General features: G+C 42.1%; 1 protein-coding gene across 1 annotated transcript; it reads left to right on the top strand.

Annotated features, from left to right (window-relative positions):
* The first annotated feature begins 835 nt into the window (after positions 1-835).
* LOC118432807 (nose resistant to fluoxetine protein 6-like) lies at positions 836-18,232 on the top strand. The gene is made up of 18 exons (XM_035844427.1): positions 836-1,031; positions 1,422-1,564; positions 8,545-8,896; positions 10,232-10,380; positions 10,753-10,849; positions 11,074-11,173; positions 11,976-12,072; positions 12,684-12,786; positions 12,972-13,139; positions 13,688-13,781; positions 14,348-14,449; positions 14,701-14,869; positions 15,041-15,120; positions 15,305-15,406; positions 15,694-15,805; positions 16,189-16,387; positions 16,778-16,920; positions 17,676-18,232. The coding sequence occupies exons 1-18, from the start codon at positions 836-838 to the stop codon at positions 17,784-17,786; spliced, it is 2,517 nt and encodes an 838-aa protein (XP_035700320.1). The 3' UTR covers positions 17,787-18,232.
* Positions 18,233-18,939: the final 707 nt, after the last annotated feature.

The following is an 18,939-nucleotide window of genomic DNA, read 5'->3' as shown; positions in this document are numbered from 1 at the left end:
TCTGTTGGCAAGCTTCATCACCACTGCAGTGATCAGTTGGCAATATGACATGAAAGCACCAGATGGGTAAGGATACGGTTTGACAGTTCTGACAATGCCGTCTCTTTCCCAATATAACGCTTTTAACTCCTGAATTTAAACTTCCTGTTATATAATCTATGCTGACCAATTCCTCTTCCTCATTGCTTTGACTTAATATCACCAAAATGTTTCGATTTATATGATGTCGTTAACTGAATAGTCATTTGAATCTTCTGTATTAACGTTAACATTGCTGTAGAGGATTCCACAGAAATATCTACAGTTAACATTTACCATCCGCAGGGACTTCTTTAAGTATTACATAAAGCCGTACTGTCGTATCGGGCCGTACTTGGTGGGAGTTTCTGTTGGCTGGCTGCTGATCAAGATAAAACCGAAACAGACCAAGAGTACGGTGAGCCAAACAAGTTTTTGTGCGTTTGTGAGAAAAAAACAACTGTAGATGACACAAGTAAGTACACATAATTCTTAGTTGCACAAAGATTTCACACAGTAAATTTATTCACACGAGAGAAACAAAAAAACAGCAACAGGTGCAGTAACTCTGATAAAGTCGATAAGCATAACTACCCTTCTCTCATGATTGATGTATGAAATAAGCCCAGAGTGTCACATTTAACACCCTCCAAGAGTCGCCACTGCTACCATCATTGTTGTGACAGAAATGATGGACATTAAGAGTAATCAACGCTTTGCTAATGCTCATCTATCGAAAGATTATCACAAACGTAGGCACCAATAATGGTATTAACTTCTGCCCATAACTGAAAATCTCACCTTTCGGCACCAGACCATGAGCCTGCTGATGACTATTGGTTGGCTCGTTGCTGCTGCCGCTGCCATGACTGTGTTGTATTCAACTTACGGCCAGTACCACGGAACTACTCTCCAGACGGAAGCCGAGAACGTGCTGTACCTGACTGTTCACCGTACCGTCTGGGCCATGGCGCTTGGCTGGGTGGTTGTCGCATGTCATCATGGATACGGAGGTACAAACATAGCTCCTGCCTGCGTTAGCCGTGTTCTTACTGTTGTTGTTTTGAATCACAAAGCACAATATGTTATGTTGGGGAATCAAACGTTTAATTGTTATATATTAGTACAACTCAACATATGAATATTTCAATGACTTCATACCTAGGGCGAAAACTGTTCCCGTCAGGGCACTACTTCAAAGTCTTTGTTCTTTACACTTTGTCAAGCAGTATTTGCTTTACGTAAACCATCTAGATATTATATTATTACGTTTTGTAGTCATATTGTGCAACTCTGAATGTACCATATGAAAAACATTGTACTCAGAAATACTAATAAACGCTCCCTGTTGCGTTGGACTGGATCACTATTTCCCATTGACCGTTGAGATGTAATCACTACAGGAGTGGTGGATATCATCCTCTCCTGGGACGCCTGGGTGCCCCTGAGCCGACTGACCTACTGTGCCTACCTCATACATATTCTGCTGTTGACAGCAGTAAACTTGACCTTGGAGGTGCCCATCCACTACACCACATTCACTATGGTACGTTTATGTACACTTCTGTAAAGAAAAACTCAAAGTGACTAGCAAATACATACTAGTACATTATGCAATCTGTCTTCCTGCTAATTATTGCGTGCATTTGTGCTATAATGAGCGACTACCTTTGCACTAACCTAAACGAATAGGCCTGCAGTTTCAAAAACGACCATAGGGGGCCTACATCTGCACTATTTACTCTTCGGTCTCAATGGACCCTTCCAGCCGAATGCCATATCGAACAAATAGAATCACCTGTTCTATATCGAATACTCGGTCAAAAACAGCCCTAGTGGGACAGAAATGGCGGCAGAAAAATGCCATGCCCTTTTTGTTGAAGACTACACCGGCTGAGAATAGTTGTTTTGGCAAGTGTAGGTGCTTCATAGCATTACTTTGTTCCTGGGTAGGATGTACATGTAAGCAGTGTACGTAGAAGAGACGGGATTCTGCACTAGCGGACATTGTCTATAGGGTCTCATATTTGGCATGTGGTACAAGCTCCCTCTCCGTGAGTGACCGAGCTGCTTTATTCTTAATTTGGGTTTTCCCCAGAGCATGTATGCAAATGCCATGCATGCAACAAACGCAGTAGAAAACCTGTCACAGATATATGTACCCAGCTTTACACCTGCATCACCGCATGTCAGAAACCGGGTACTCTTGCCCACCAACAAGGTAATATTATGGAGCGCCTCCCGCTTCCGCTCGGACTGAAATGATATCGCCCTTACCGCAGCTATTTCCGCCCCTCTTCAAACGACTGTACCCAGTGTATGTAGCCTTACACAAGGAATGCATAGCATTTTTCTTTCGCCCGTTCTGAGAGGATTTCGGGCCCCAAAAGCTAAACCGAAGTCAGTCAGTATCCTCAGCTGAATAGCGGCGGCGGCCATGTTTTTGCAACTCGCGCCGTTTTTGACCGAGGTTTTGAAATAGAACCCGAGATGGAACAGGGGGCGGGGCTAATGGTGTTCGGCTGGAAGGGTCCATTGCTCTGTTGCCCATCAGGGGGTGTACGTAGCCCCTGGACAGGCTTCGAAGCGACAAATTTGTCCCGATGGACTGCCAGATCCCGCGTGGGTACCTCTCAGATTTTGAAACAAATTCGCGGCCCGGGCCCGGTAGCTGCAGGGCATCCCACGGTGCGACGTAGGGGTCATGCCCGAAAGTGCAAAGAAAAACATCCCGTGACTGCCCGGCAGGGCCTCCTTTTCCAATTGTGACTTTCAAGTAAGCAGTACTCTCTGCCCCAAGAGACATGTAAAATGTATATACCACTATACGTCACGACTATACCAGAACACGGGCTGGCAAAACCGCTGCAATACCTTAGAAAGTAACAAGGGCTTCATAATAGCCTTTTTGGCGAAGTTAGACAGACAAGCATTCAGGTTTTCATTGTTTCACAAAGACCTTGTCCAACACACAAACTAGCGGGACTTGAGTATCAAAGAACATATCACACCTAACTTTTGTATCTTGTCTCATGACTATCGGTTGGCTGACTTTCAACATCCGTCTGACGTTTTTCCAGATCTACTTCTTTTTGGGACACGTGACTCTATCCTACGGTTTGGCCTTCCTGTTGTCTGTGGCAGTGGAAGTACCGTTGATGGGAGTGGAGAAAATCATCTTCAACAAATAAGACAGAACATAGATATATTACACGAAAGCAACCTTTTCATAACGAAGGGTAGGCAACCTATTCCTTATCATCTTTCATATTTCTGATGGTGTGATTATACTTAGCAAGCATCAGAAATTTAAATGAACTTTAGATTTGCATGCAGTGAGAATTTAGCACAATAGTGATTATGAAATTTGGAATGTTTGTTTTTCTTCAGCAGCTTCTGTGAAAAATAATAGTGTAGGAAAGTATGACGAATAATTACAAGCGATTTGCCTTTGAGAAGAAACTGGAATCTGTAGAACAAATTCACAAAAGCATTTAGCGTTTGCATTCTTCAATTTTCACAAGATTCAGAATACTATGGAAAACTTTACATGTATCCATTACAGTTCCAAACCATAAACTAATGGATTATAGCTTACGTTTATTACTTGCAATGAAAAGAATTCACATCTGTCTACATATTATGTCTTAAATATGACACTACTATTAGTAGATGTGTTTTACGGAATTTCTCATAATCTATGCAAATTATTACAACATTTGCATGATCTGTAACCATTACTATGCCTGTGTGTTTATATCTATGCTCTGATCGGTTGATGACAGAAAGGAAAGAACAGGCAAATGAAAACAGTATCTTTTCCATCGGAACATTATTCCACAAATGTGATCACCTCACTCTGAATTCCGGGGAGGAACTAACGTTCCCTACAAATTACGGGACAGTCTAGAGAGATGACAAGAGATTCAAACGCCTATAACTGTTACATTAAAATATCAGATGATATTTCAACCAAAGAAAAGTAAACTGAGGGGAACTACATATACATGGAAGTCAAAGTGTTGATTAGTGTAAGATATACATGCTTTTTATCTGCTTAGCGGCAGACGTACTTAGTGTTGTTTGAAACATGAATATGCTACATTTGAAGACACATATGTGAGTGGAAAGCCCTGATTTTATTTAATCGCATTAGCAACAGAAACAGACGTGAAGTCACAGCAAAGTCAAACATATAAACCTTAATGTCTTATATCCAGCATAATTTTCAGTAATAAAATCTATAGGTGCAATATGTACACGTATCAGCACTCTGATAGCGGTGACAATGTATTAATTGATATTACTTATACCAAGAGATGTGATGTGCCATATCACTTAATAAATTTGTATCCACAACATCCACAGCATCATTACTTTTCGATTTTAGATAATCATACTATTAGGTAATTGTGAAACGTACAATTTTATCGGCAGTCATACATGTACATCTTCCCAAAAGTGACTAGAGTTTTCATCATGTAGATGCAATACAGTAGGTGTCATCAAGTGCGCTACTTACAATTATCATCTTGGCAAAGTATAGAGTTGCATGTAGCCAATTACCAAATATTATGCTACAGGTCAGCTTTATAAAGCCTTTGTTGAATTTGACAAAGTAACTACATGTACATCTCATAGTTAACAGATAATGGTTGTAGACGTGTCAGAATGAAGTCAATTCAAAGTGAGCTTTATTGTTCTGTCATATAAGAAGCACGGACGGAAACCACACGATCTGGTTATGAGTAACATTGCTCTATCGGAGGACTGTTACAGTGATAAAGGAGTCCCCACAAGTGGTGTTGAAGTTGACGTTATCGTGGGTTGAAACCGTCACCAGTTCATCTATCCGGCAACTCCCTCCGTACGCTATGATAGGGAAAGTATCCATGTTGCTGGGAGTAGGGTCATCAGGGTTCCAGCTTACAGTGAGCTTCCCGTGAAGCTCAACATCAGAGGAGACGGTCAAAGTGTCCGACACAGCTGAGGGCAGAGGGCTGACCAGATCAACTTCCAGGACACTTGTATTTGACATAACGAGGCTACCTTCAATGGACAGTGATCCGATCACGCTTGTTCCAGCTGGATTGAGTTTTCCACCGTTTATGACCAGTCTTCCATTGACCTGACCCTGTAGATATGCCGTGCCACGTTCTATGATGATTTGTGAAGCAGTAACCGTTGATTCCGTGGACATTTCAAGCAAAGCGTCCTCACCGCCACTTGTTAAAGTGTCTATTTGTAAGTAAGATTCTTCACGAAGGGACAACCTTCCTTTGTTCTGAAGCAAGCCTCTTCTGGTCCCGTATCTATCTTGGAAAAGACAGCGTGCGTTGGTTAGTAAAAGTATACCGCTGTTTTCTAACGTGTTTCCACTATTCTGCCAGATACGGTCTGTGTTGAATGTGTCAGTGATTTCAAAAGTTCCACTAGCAAGGTTCTTCATGCTTCCTTCCACTACCATTTTCCCAAAAAGCCATTTGATGTTTCCCTTGTTGACGAGATCTACGCCAGTAGATATGGCCTTGTCTGATGAAGTATCTAGAATGATGTCTCCCGTGTTCAGGATATATTTCTCAGAACAAGTAGATCTCATGATGCCGGATGAGTCATACGATCTTGTGGAACACTGGTCTTCTTGGAGAGAGATGCTTCCAGACTTCCATGTGATCTGGCCACTGAAAACTGTTGCCTGTCCAACGTAACAGTTGCCTTGTATGATAACGGAACCTTCAGAAACGCCGCCAATTATCACTCCATTTTTCCACGTGGTCACCCCTCCTAACACTCTGGAGGATATCTTATGAATGGCTGTGGATCTGGGTTCGATTATCAAGCTGGAATTGTCCGCCTCAACAATCCAGAAGTTTTCAAAGTTTGAAGAAATCCTCGCATGGACGTCGGGATGCACTCGTATTCCCAGGTATAAGTCTTCCATAATTCTCGACGCGACCAGTACCAGTGATGGCTCCACTTCTGGTCATTTGAATCCGGCCCTCTTCCTCGTTCCTTACCACCCCGGGACTATCAACTTCAAGAGCGGAGCTGACTTCCAAAAGTCCAAAGATTTGAAGACTCCTGACGGAAGTGGTCCGCCGATCCGAAGACTGTGTTGACATGATAAGTATCTTGGACTGGTTCGCCAAAATCAAAATTGAGAATTATTCAGCCATCGCCAACACATGTGCCAAATATCATCGCGCCCGCACCAACCGTTCAGAAGATATAACTCCGGAAAACCCCCTCTCGGACACAAAATTCGACCTGCCGTGTCAAGTTCAAACGCGACAAGGCCCAAAGTCAATCCTAGGCAACAGACAACAGCTTCCCACCCATGCACCAAAAATCGTCGCAATGGCGCGTATCGTTCCGTACACACAGCGCCAAAAGTGCCCAAAAAACACAAAAAATGCCACCTTCAATGTCAAGTTCAAGCGCCAGGAGGCCCAAAATCACACCTGCGTGTCAGGCTACCACCCCCAACCCACGTACCAAAAATCGTCGTGCTCGCACCATCAGCGCCCTACATCCCCAGCTACCAAAAATTCCCACGCCCATGAAAACCATACCTGCATACATGCAGGTAATAACTTAACTAGCAGTCAGCATACACATTTCAACAAGCCAAATCTCTTCTTAGGTAACAAATTATATTCTCAGACACAAACCATCCAGTTGACGGTTAGACTGTACACTCTAAATCCGCGAATGTACCAGCCCGCACACTCATGCTGGTGGTTGTTTTAGAATTCTGGACTGCTCGGCTACGACGTTTTTATTCCCGTGGTCTAGCTCCCTACGTTGTGTTTCCACGGTCACCTGACCGACCCTAGCAAAAACTTGCTAAACTTACCCTTTTCTTTGGTCGACCGATAGCGCTGGCAAGGGACGTACAATTTTCGATGTGGCATCTGTTGAGTGTTGTAGAATCGTTTTCCATATTAGGGGCACAACCCGCCGTACGTTTTTTTTTTGGAGGCCACGTTTTGGGGAAGGACTGGCAACAACAGGGTGGGAGTACGTCAACGCACGTCACTCGCACGATAATAAGTATGTGTTCTGTGGTATAAGTATGTGGTATGTGGATTCGGTTGCGGTAATAAGTATGTGGTCTGAATGCCGTCAGTGGTTGCGTGCATAGTTCGATGTGCAACTGGTGAGTTGTACGTGCTTACAACGTACGGATGCGGTACTTTAACTAAATACGTACGTAATAAGCTTAAAAGAAGCCAATTTGCACAATCAATTAACTAGCAAAAACTGCTAAAAGTAAAATCTGTGTTAAATAAAAGAGATTGGCCTTTCGTGATATCTCTAATTGCTAAAACTTTATTTTTCTAGTTGATATGCAAATTGAATTTTTTTAGCTTGACTTGTACATATCTACCTAGAAGCTCCTTTGAATTCAAATCATTGTTGCATTTCTCACAAGTACAGTGGAAGCCAGTTATTTGCAAGTATAATAAACGCACACTTCGGTCAATTGCACGGAATCCCCAAATCCCGTGGCGGTGCGGTCCAACTGGGTAACTTCGCATTATCGCACACGCCGGATAATTGCACGGAATTCGTTGGCAAATTGGATGTGCAATTAAGCGACCTCCACTGCATACGGTTCCTGCCATACAACAAAGAAAATATCAACATTCCCAATCACCAATGGCAACCTTATGGTAAGTGCCGCATTTCCCATCATCCATCACATGTCAATATGGCGGCGCCCATGATTGGGAGCATAACCAAGATAAGTTTTTGCTGTCGCAAAACCTGTAGTAAAAATATTTGGTCTACCAAAGGTCTGTTTTCTTCAGAGGGTGATATTTAGTAATCTCCAAGCAGATTCTACAATGGCATAAGATAGTACCAAACTGGCCAAAGAGTGTAGTCAGCCAGAAGGTGTCCATTTGCCTTGTAGCGAAACACGCTCCTAAGCCGACTTCACTTCTCTGCCAGCTTTTGATACTATCTTATGCTACCGTAGGATCTGCTTGGAGATTAGATATTTAGGTCATTTCAACAATCCCAACAACTGAGTCGTTTTACAAACAGACTGTATTCATGTGGGTCACACAGAAATAACAGATAGTCTTGGTCAGCGGTTTGGGCAATTCTGCCCATTCAGATCATTGCATGGCAGTTTATAGGTACTAACTCCATATACCCCATGTAGGTTTATATGTACTAACTTCCTGTAACTGCCTTGTTACTAAATAAACAAACCTTACAAATGGTTTTGACTGGTGCTATGGGCTGCTTCTTACATGGTTCCGATGGATTTGTTGTACGAAAACCTGTAACTTATTACAAGTTGAAAGTTAAGTTCTTGTGCAGAAAAAGCAAGGTTTCGCAAAATGGCTATTTTTAAATAGCCTTAAAAGCCTCCATAAACAACTGTTCCCAACGTATTGCGCACGGTTCTCAAAGTGCATTCAGCGCGTTATCACCTATTTGTGTAACTACGTCATCGGCCCCGTCTTCTGACCGGTATCAAAATAGCTTCGACACTAAACCTTATTTGCATAGCTTCTAGACGTGGTGAAGAAGTGCCGCTCCCCTGCTAATATGAACAGTAACATGAGACTGTTCTTGTACATTTATCTTTGTTTGGCTGTAGTGATCTTAGCCAGGTCACAGGCGGTATGGAAACAAGGTGTTCCCGACGCTACAGGCCAGTTTAACTTCTTGGCCTCCTTAATCAGCTCAAAAGAACCTTTTCAGCAGAAACTTGTCAACACCATCCGCGATTTCAGCACCGTGAACTGGACTGATATCTCCATACCCGCCCAACCCACCGGCAACATCAGCCAACAGTGTCAGAAGGATGTTGCACAGTACAACGCAGACCTGTCCCATGGAAAGATGTACGCCCTGCAAAGTAAGTGAACTCCATATCTATCGATTCCTTCGTCCAGGGAAGGCGACCTGAACAAGGAACATCTGTTTTCTCATACAGCCTAGTCTCCAAGCAGACCCAACGGTGCCTTAGAGATAGTATCAAAGCTGGCAAAGGAGTATAGCCGGCCAAAGGGAGATAGCCGGCTAAGGGAGTCGAACGGGCACTAAGTCCCTGGCCAGCTTTGATACTATTTCTAAGGCACCGTAGGGTCTGCTTGGAGACTAATACAGTCCACCGTGGTGGAGACGTTCGTTCAATAGATCAAATATGAAATAAAATAAACTAAGGATTACGTCAATGGAATGGAACACAGACTGACAACTATTGGAATACAAGACTGTCCTGACAGTCCTGGTGTCTGGCTACATACACCAGGTTTTTAAAACATGCCTACCTGTAGTTATCCGCATTTGGCGTCCGCTACAGTCTACCCATAGTTGACCGGAAATGGTGGTTATTCTTAAAGAAGTCAGGCACCGAGGACCTCCTAGTTAGCCTTCATAGTATCAAGTTGGGCAGGACTATCAGACTGAATTTAACGCGTGACAATGTTAAATGCTGAGGAGATAAGATGAATATTGTGGGATTGTATTTGTCGATGGAATCAAAAGTATCAATTTGTACTATAACGGTGACATTGCTTTGAAATGCAATGTTATAGCTTGTTTGATATATGCCTGAATTCTTTTTAGACAATCCACATGCCAGTTGTGTGTGTGTGGGGGGGGGGGGGGTACATTAATGTGACGCGTTATCTTATCTTAATACTTAATCAACTTCCAACAAATGGAACAAACACAAAGCAAACATACTGCCTGATCTTTGCCCTGTTGCTTTTATATAAGACGGCAGATAGGAGTCACAGTAATGTCACCACCCCCTTTAAAAGTTGTTGTACATACCAGGGCTGTCTCCAGCGTTATTTTTTTCAGTCCCACTCATTGTTTGTGAACCTCATATTATCAGTAGTAGTATAGTATATCTGTATTCTTTAACCAGGATGGCCCATCTCAGCGTAAAACACTGCTTTACAATGGGGCCCTGGAAGACATACATGTAACATCAACACATACATGACATATAAAAAATGGAAAAATAGTCCATATTCAGATTCCATATTCCGGTCTGGTGGCAAGGTACGGTCACATTACAGCATACAAAATTTGAAAAATACAGTTTTCCTCAGTTTCATGTCATGAAATTTAAATTATTTGACGCTCGGGGTGAATTATTCCGTCCAACAAATAGGACACAGTTCTAGTACAAACATTAACCTGCATCAATCAGAAATAACAAAACCTGATTTTTAAACAGTGCTGGACGCAGGAGGAAAACCCCCAAGCGGAATCTTGGGCGGAAACCTGGTCTGGACCGGTAGCTACTCGCAGTGCGTGAACATCACGAGGAAAGGCTTCAACATCACCTTCGATGGGAAGTTCTACATGGCTACGCTGGTACCAGTGGTGGGTGTATGATTGTTTGAACCATTATTCATTCAGGAGAAGCTAACATTGAACTGCAGGCCGCTTGTCATTAAGGTCATGAGGCAGGTTAGGGCCAGATAAGATATAACAGAGATACAGATTACATAATTTAAGTCCTATATATCATTGCACATACATGGTAAAACATATAGTAGAAAAAACTAGTTCATGGTCCGTGCCCGTTCGTTTTCGTCATTGCTATTACTTTTTAAAGTCTCCCGAAGGAGATTTGGAGTCGTACGTGTGTAGAAGCTATAGTAGTTAAGCAAATGTTAAAATAAAGTGCTAATTAAAGTAGAGGTCGCGTTTCTTATAAATTACTACGATGATAAGTCAATGTTGTTTCTCCAGGTCGGCGGCGGAATAGCCGGGGTGACTAAGTTGACGATCGGCGTTTGTGTGCCCAGCTCCTGTAATCAACATGACGTCAACCAAACATTGGACGGCAGTAAGTCAGGCATCGAATCTCGCTCGTAACTCAAACTGTCGATAGAACATATTTATGATATGCCGATTCGTAATTATACATATAGTACACTGCACTTCTTATTAATCATTTTACTAATTATGAAACAAATGATTCAGTATAGTACCTTATATGTTAGATTGCGTTGAGATGTACTTGCGTCTCAGCCTGATACTTTCTAAACGAAGACAAATGTTCTTTTCCAGGTATCTACTGGCGTTTCTTTGTACAGCAGGGAATACTGCAAGTGACGTCAGCCTATTCACAGGAGTCCCCACCAATCCAGAATGTCACTATCGCGGCGATGTGAGCATGTTTAAATTCTTCTGTTTGTACCTGGCTGAAGACATTGAATACTACATGTTTGTCTACTTAGTCCATGTTGATTTGATTATATGGATGACATCCTCTGGGAACCCTGAAACTGATGAGAGCGTTGGAATACAAAATGTTTGTCCCCCCCCCCCCCCCCAAGTTACCTTCAGTACGAAATCTATGTGGTCGGGAAGGTTGAATAAATGACTAAACACATCGACTATGGTTTACCGAACAATAGGTTTCTTTTGTTCTTTCACATCTTCATCTTTGACTTGGGAATTTACGTTGGCATTCTATGACATAAAGTGTCCGTTTTCGACATCTTTTTTCAATGTACGGCATATATTTGCTCATTTTACAGCTGCTGTGTACGATTGACAGTGTGGTCGAAAACTATTTTTGTGGAAACGGGTGAAAATTAACATGAACGCAGATGTCATCCATGTAATCAAATCATTATGGCCTAAGGATAGATGCTGAAGACATTGAAGACCCTCTTCCAACTTCTAACCCTTAAACTGCCAAGCCCGGACATATCCGGCACACATATACATGACCTGTGTTCTGCGTCCAGATATAACCCAGGATAGCGTATCCCCCCGAAATAGCAGCTTTGCGTGCGTGTAGCGCACAAATAAACCCTGGACGTTAGGGACTTTGGCCTTGTTCGGGGGTTCCTTTTTGGAGGTCAGCGGCCAACCCTGGTACTGATAGCATTTTATAGGGCTAAAAATCTGGCAGTTCAATGGTTTTAAGACTGACATGTCTGTCCCCTATGTTCTTTGTACAGCTGTATCTGCAGCGTCCTCCTTCTCCTCATTGCGATGGGAACTATCTATGACGTCATCATCCACCAACCCCGACTGATGGCCATTAAAAGGCAGAAGGTAACTTACAGCAGATTTCGTAGAAGCATTAAATTAAAGGTTTTACCTTCAATGTGCCAACAATCAATGCTAAGTTATAGAACTTCTTTCAGGAGTCAGAGACCTTGTCATCGTTTATTTGCAAAAAACTTATTATTATCATTCATATATATATATCATTCACATATTATCGTTTTGAACGTTGTGCTATGATGATCTAAGTGGAAGTAGAAGATTTAGTATTATCGAATTGCCTAATACTACTTAGATGATTAATATTATTGCATAACGTTTATAAGACTGCAATGTTAGTGACGTATTTACTTACTTACTGTAATGACTCCTGGCATGTTGGGCAGCAAATCTCCCTCTCCCCCGGCCTTGGGCAACCCTCTGGATACTATCCAAAGTATGCTTTAAGCATTCCAGTTCTTTCTATTTGGCGCTGTTCGCCTCTATGTGTTCCTCGGTCGGCATTGTTTCCTCTTTCCTTCTGGCGTACTGTGGTGCTATTCTCGCCATGTCATATGGTTCTTTCCTCACCCAACATGTGCCCAATCCATTTACGTCTTCTGAGGATGATGGTTCCATACACTCTCGTGACAATGACGTGTGTTCACGTAATGTTGCAGGAGAGTGAAGCACAAGAATCTGACGTCACTGCGAATTTACCTGACGAAAGGACGCTGCTCCTGAACCGACTTCCACGCAAGGAAACCCAAGCAACCGAAAAAGGTCCGAATAATTTTTATCGATGTTTCAACCCCTTCTACGATCTTCAACGTTGACACTATCACAAGTCGACATCATATCCAACCAAATTAGATGGCTAAATTCCAAACAAGTCGTATTTCTTTCATAAAACATGTGATATCAGTTGTGGAGTTTTGCTATGTCTTGAACTGCTCCATCTTCCACAGGTATGACCGGCCGTATCCTCCTGTGCTTCTCCCTCTACACCAACATCGGGAAGCTCCTCAGCACCAAACAGGCGCCCGGCAGCATCAAGTGTCTGCACGGCATCCGCGTCATCAGTATGACCTGGGTCATTCTGGGGCACACCTATGGTGCAGCTGAACCGCACGTCGGTATGTAGATTGTGCGTATTTAACCCCAAACTCGACAACTCACAGAGTTACAGCCATTTGGGTCCGCGTGGTGTATGTATGGGTCATCCTGGGGTACACTTACGGTTATAGTGAATCACACTTTGGTATGCAGATTGTGCGTATTCAGTTACCCAAAACTCGACAATTGAGTTTCCGCGTTTCCGGTGCGCGTGGTGATCCGCTTTAAAATCCGGGATCTGTGCCCAGAGTTCAGCAATAACCATAAAGCAATAAGTATAAAACAACATAGATACTCCCTGTTGAACTCCTATCGTTTATGAAAAACTCCTCTTATTGAACGACAAATCTGATTACCAAGAAAAGCAGTTCAACACTTTGAAGTAAAATCAGGGTCGTGAGTGTGTAGCCAGTGTATGTGTGTTTGCGGCGTGAGTGTGTGTGGGTTTGCCTGCAGCGAGAGTGTGTGATGTACCAGTACTAGTGTGCGTGTGCGTGATGTTGAAATTACCCTATAACCTAACGTTACCCATTTAAAATGTATAGTTATGCTACATGTGCTCTTTCAGACAACTCGCTGCAAGTCTCGGAGGCCTTGCAGACATTTACAATTCAAGCCATCAGTAATGCATCCGTTGCTGTGGACTCCTTCTTCTTTCTCAGGTAACAAATAGCTACAATGAAAACTGGTGACCGTGATTCAGTTACATGGTTTAAAAACTTGTCCCCATCTAAATCCTTTTGTGCGTTGCAATAGGTCATTCCAACTTAATTGAATATTATATTCTTAGGATCAATAGCTCACCATTACAAACTACTAAGTAACCCGCATCTTCTCTTCGGCCATCTTTCGAGGCCCGAAGGACACATCTCTGACATTCTTTCACTTTCTGACTTACCACTCTGAGTGGATCTTCTCTTTGCAACTATACTACAAATTGTATGATTAACTCAGAGTCACATTGTACAAACTAGTCGTTTGGCATCCTTATGAATCACTTAAGTTCAATACTTAATCCGTGTCCTACCAGAAACACCTACGGGGGGGGCAGGATTCGCGATTAAACAACTTATGACCCATCAGTTGACCCATTTTAAACATATCATTTGTTCGATGGCGGTGCTAATATACGTTAATGTAACTTGAGTGTGCTGTAATCTTACCTGTATTTGTTCATTTATGTTTGCTTAATGAAAAATCTCACCAATTTTCACGTCTTCCCTTCCAGTGGACTCCTGATGTCATACCTTCTAATCAAGCAGATGGAGAAGAACAGAGAAAAGGGAAAATCAGTTCCATATGGGATGGTGTATTTCCACAGATATTGGAGGTGAGGACATTCCAAAAGATGTTTAATCGGAAAGTTTAACACTTTCGATGTTTTCGGTTTTAGTCACACGTATCGTATCTTTCTATAAGCTGATTTCATTTTTTGTTTTCTTCTGTTTTGTTACGAAAACCATTCCACCAACTACACTACATCAAAAAAAGCTGGGTACTGAACAGTTTGCTCAATGACCAGCAAATGAAATATCATATTTTAAGTAACCGCCCTAGAACACAATTGACTTTCACCTTCAGGTTGACACCTACGTACATGTTCGCCATGATGCTGTGGATGTGGGTGCTTCCCTACATGTTCTCTGGTCCATTCTGGCCGCAACATCCTGACGGGCTAGATCCAAACTGTGGTGACAACTGGTGGACAAACCTACTGTATGTCAACAACTTTGTCAACTTGGACAGGATGGTAGGCATATGTTTGTTAAGTTTTACGTGAATATGGTGTACGAGACAAACGGCAAGTAAAATTAGTAGTGCTTGAACCACATATACAACAACATTTTTTACGTATATCTAATTATGTATGTGCTATGTTTAAAGTGTCTTCATCTAAATCTGTGCCTCTTTCTCTCCTTAGTGCATGGCGTGGACCTGGTACTTGGCCAATGATATGCAGTTCTTCGTCATCGGAGTTCCTCTCGTCTACATACTGTACAGGTGTGCTGATTGTTGTACATCATTGCATACAAGAGTTCGGAGACCTCATACCCATTAAAACGTTTTTAAATCTTATGCAAATAGCCTCTGAATTTACATAGTCCATGCATGGTGATGTTTGTGTTTAACTAGCTTACACGTCAGAATTATTACGCGGTTCATGATAAAATTTGCATACTCCCAGATGGCAGATATTGGGGATTGCTGTGCAGCTGGTTCTTCTGTTGGCAAGCTTCATCACTACTGCAGTGATCAGTTGGCAATATGACATGAAAGCACCCAACGGGTAAGGATACGGTTTGATATTCCTGACAATGCTGTCACAGCAAAACCGGTGACATATATAGATATCTCTTTGACAATATAGAGCTTGGCAATCCTGAATTTAACGTTCCTGTTGTATAATCTATGCTGACAAATCCTCTTCCTTATTGCTTTGATTCAACATTACCAGAATGTTTCTATTTGTATGATATCGTTAACTGGACAGTCATTTGAATCTTCTGTGTCAACTTTTGCATTGCTGTAGAGGATTTCACAGAAACATCTACAGTTAAGATTTACCATCTACAGGGACGGGAGTAAGTACTACATAAAGCCGTACTGTCGTATCGGGCCGTACTTGGTGGGAGTAGCTGTTGGCTGGCTGCTGATCAAGATAAAACCGAAACAGACCAAGAGTATGGTGAGCCAAACAAGTGTTTGTCCGTTTGTGAGAAAGAACAAATTGTAGATAAAAATCATTCTTAGTTACACAAAGATTTCACACAGTAAATCTATGCACACGAGAGAAACAAACAAAAAACAGAAACAGGTGCAGTAACTGTGATAAAGTTGAGTATAACTGCCCTTCTCTCATGATTGATGTATGAGATAAGCCCAGAGTGTCACATTTGACACCCTCCAAGAGTCGCCACTGCTACCATCATTGTTGTGACTGAAATGATGGACATTAAGGGTTATCAACACTTGGCGAATGCTCATCTATCGAAAGATTATCACAAACGTAGGCACCAATAATGGTATTAACTTCTGCCCATAACTGAAAATCTCACCTTTCGGCACCAGACCATGAGCCTGCTGATGACTATTGGTTGGCTCGTTGCTGCTGCCGCTGCCATGACTGTGTTGTATTCAACTTACGGCCAGTACCACGGAACTACTCTCCAGACGGAAGCCGAGAACGTGCTGTACCTGACTGTTCACCGTACCGTCTGGGCCTTGGCGCTTGGCTGGGTGGTTGTCGCATGTCATCATGGATACGGAGGTACAAACATAGCTCCTGCCTGCGTTAGCCGTGTTCTTACTGTTGTTGTTTTGAATCACAAAGCACAATATGTTATCTTTGGGAATCAAACGTTTAATTGTTATATATTAGTACAACTCAACATTTGAATATTTCAATTACTTCATACCTAGGGCGAAAACTGTTCCCGTCAGGGCACTACTTCAAAGTCTTTGTTCTTTACTCTTTGTCAAGCAGTATTTGCTTTACGTAAATAATCTAGATGTTATATTCTTACGTTTTGCAGTCATAATGTGCAACTCTGAAGGTACCATATGAAAAACATTGCACCCAGAAATACTACTAAACGCTCCCTGTTGCGTTGGACTGGATCACTATTTCCCACTGACCGTTGTGATGTACTCACTATAGGAGTGGTGGACATCATCCTCTCCTGGGATGCCTGGGTGCCCCTGAGCCGACTGACCTACTGTGCCTACCTGATACATCTTATGCTGCTGGCAGCAGTAAACCTCACCTTGGAGGTGCCCATCCACTACACCACATTCACTATGGTACGTTATTGTACCCTTCTGTAAAGAGCAACTCAAAGCGGCTAGCAAATACATTTTGTACATTATGTAATCTGTCTTCCTGATAATAGTGCGTGCATTTGTGTTATAATTAGCGCCTGCCTTTGCACTACCCTAAACTAATAGGCCTGCAGTTCCACAAAAGACCATAGGGGGCCCAAATCTGCACTACTTAATCTTCGGTCTCAATTGCCCTGTTGCCCATCAAGGGGTGTACGTAGCCCCTGGACAGGCTTCGAAGCGACCAATTTGTCCCGATGGACTGCCAGATCCCGCGTGGGTACCTCTCAGATTTTGAAACAAATTCGCGGCCCGGGCCCGGTAGCTGCAGGGCATCCCACGGTGCGACGTAGGGGTCATGCCCGAAAGTGCAAAGAAAAACATCCCGTGACTGCCCGGCAGGGCCTCCTTTTCCAATTTTGACTTTCAAGTAAGCAATACTCTCTGCCCCAAGAGACATGTAAAATGTATATACCACTATACGTCACGACCATAACATGTCCAGAACACGAGATGGCAAAACCGCTGCAGTACCTTAGAAAGTCACTAGGTTTCATTAGTCTTCTTGGCGAAGTTAGACAGACAACTATTCAGGCTTTCATTGTTTTATAAAAACCTTGTCCATTTTACAAACTAGCGGGACTTGAGCATCAAAGAACATATCACACCTAACTTTTGTCTCTTGTCTCATGACTATCGGTTGGCTTACTTTCAACATCCGTTTGACTTTTTTCCAGATCTATTTCTTCTTGGGGAACGTGACTCTTTCCTACGGTTTGGCCTTCCTGTTGTCTGTGGCAGTGGAAGTACCATTGATGGGAGTGGAGAAAGTCATCTTCAACAAATAAGACAGAACTGCAGAATACTCCACGAAAGCAACCTTTTCAGATCAAAGGACAGGCAACCTATTCCTTATCGCGCTTCATATATCTGATAGTGTGATTACAATTTACAAGGATTTGACATCAGAAAATGTAGATTTTCATAAAGCGTGGCTTAAACACAATATTGAATGTGGAATTTAGAGTGTTTCTTTTTCCTTCAGCAGCTTCTGAGGAGAATAATTGTAGGAAAGTATGACGAATAATTACAAGCGATTTGCCTTACAGAAGAAACTGGAATCTGTAGAGCAAATTCACAAAAGCATTTAGTGTTTGCGTTCTTCAATTTTCACAAGATTCAGAATACTATGGAAATGTAAAATTTACATATATCCATTGCAGTTCCAAACCATAAACTACTGGACTATACCTTACGTTTATTACTTGCTATGAAAATAAATCCTGAATTCACATCTGTCTACATAATATGTCTCAAATATGACACTACTATTACTAGATGTGTTTTACGGCATTTCTCATAATCTATGCAAATTATTACAGCATTTGCATAATCTGTAACTATTACTATGTCTGTGTTTTTAATCTATGTTCTGATCGGTTGATGACAGAAAAGAACATGCAAAATGAAAACAATATCTTTTCCTTTGGAACATAATTACAGAAACGTGATCACCTCGTTCTGAATAATACGGGGAGGAACTAGCTTTCCCTACAAATTACAGGATAGTCTAGAAAGATGACAAGAGATTCAAACACCTATAACTGGTACATAAAAATATCAGATGATATTTCAACCAACAAAAAGGTTAATTGAAGGGAACTACATATACATGGAACTTTTGGAAGACAAGGTATTGATAGGGGTAAGATATACATGCTTTTGTCTGCTTAGTGGCAGACGTAATGTTGTTTGAAACAAAAATACGTCGAATTCGAATTTGACGACAGACATGTGAGTGGAAAGCCTTGCTTTTATTTAATTGTATTAGTAACAGAAACAGCCGTGCAGTCACTGCAAATTCAAACATATAAACCTTAATGTCTTACATCCAGCATACTTTGCAGAAATAAAATCTGTAGGTGCAATATGTACACGTGTGATAGCGGTGACAATATATTCATTGATATTACTTATACCATGCAGTAATACATATGCGTT

The sequence above is a fragment of the Branchiostoma floridae genome, chromosome 16, assembly GCF_000003815.2.
Source record: "Branchiostoma floridae strain S238N-H82 chromosome 16, Bfl_VNyyK, whole genome shotgun sequence".
Taxonomy (NCBI): domain Eukaryota; kingdom Metazoa; phylum Chordata; class Leptocardii; order Amphioxiformes; family Branchiostomatidae; genus Branchiostoma; species Branchiostoma floridae.
The sequence above is the reverse complement of the archived record's forward strand: the minus strand, read 5'-3'. Positions and strand labels throughout refer to the sequence as shown.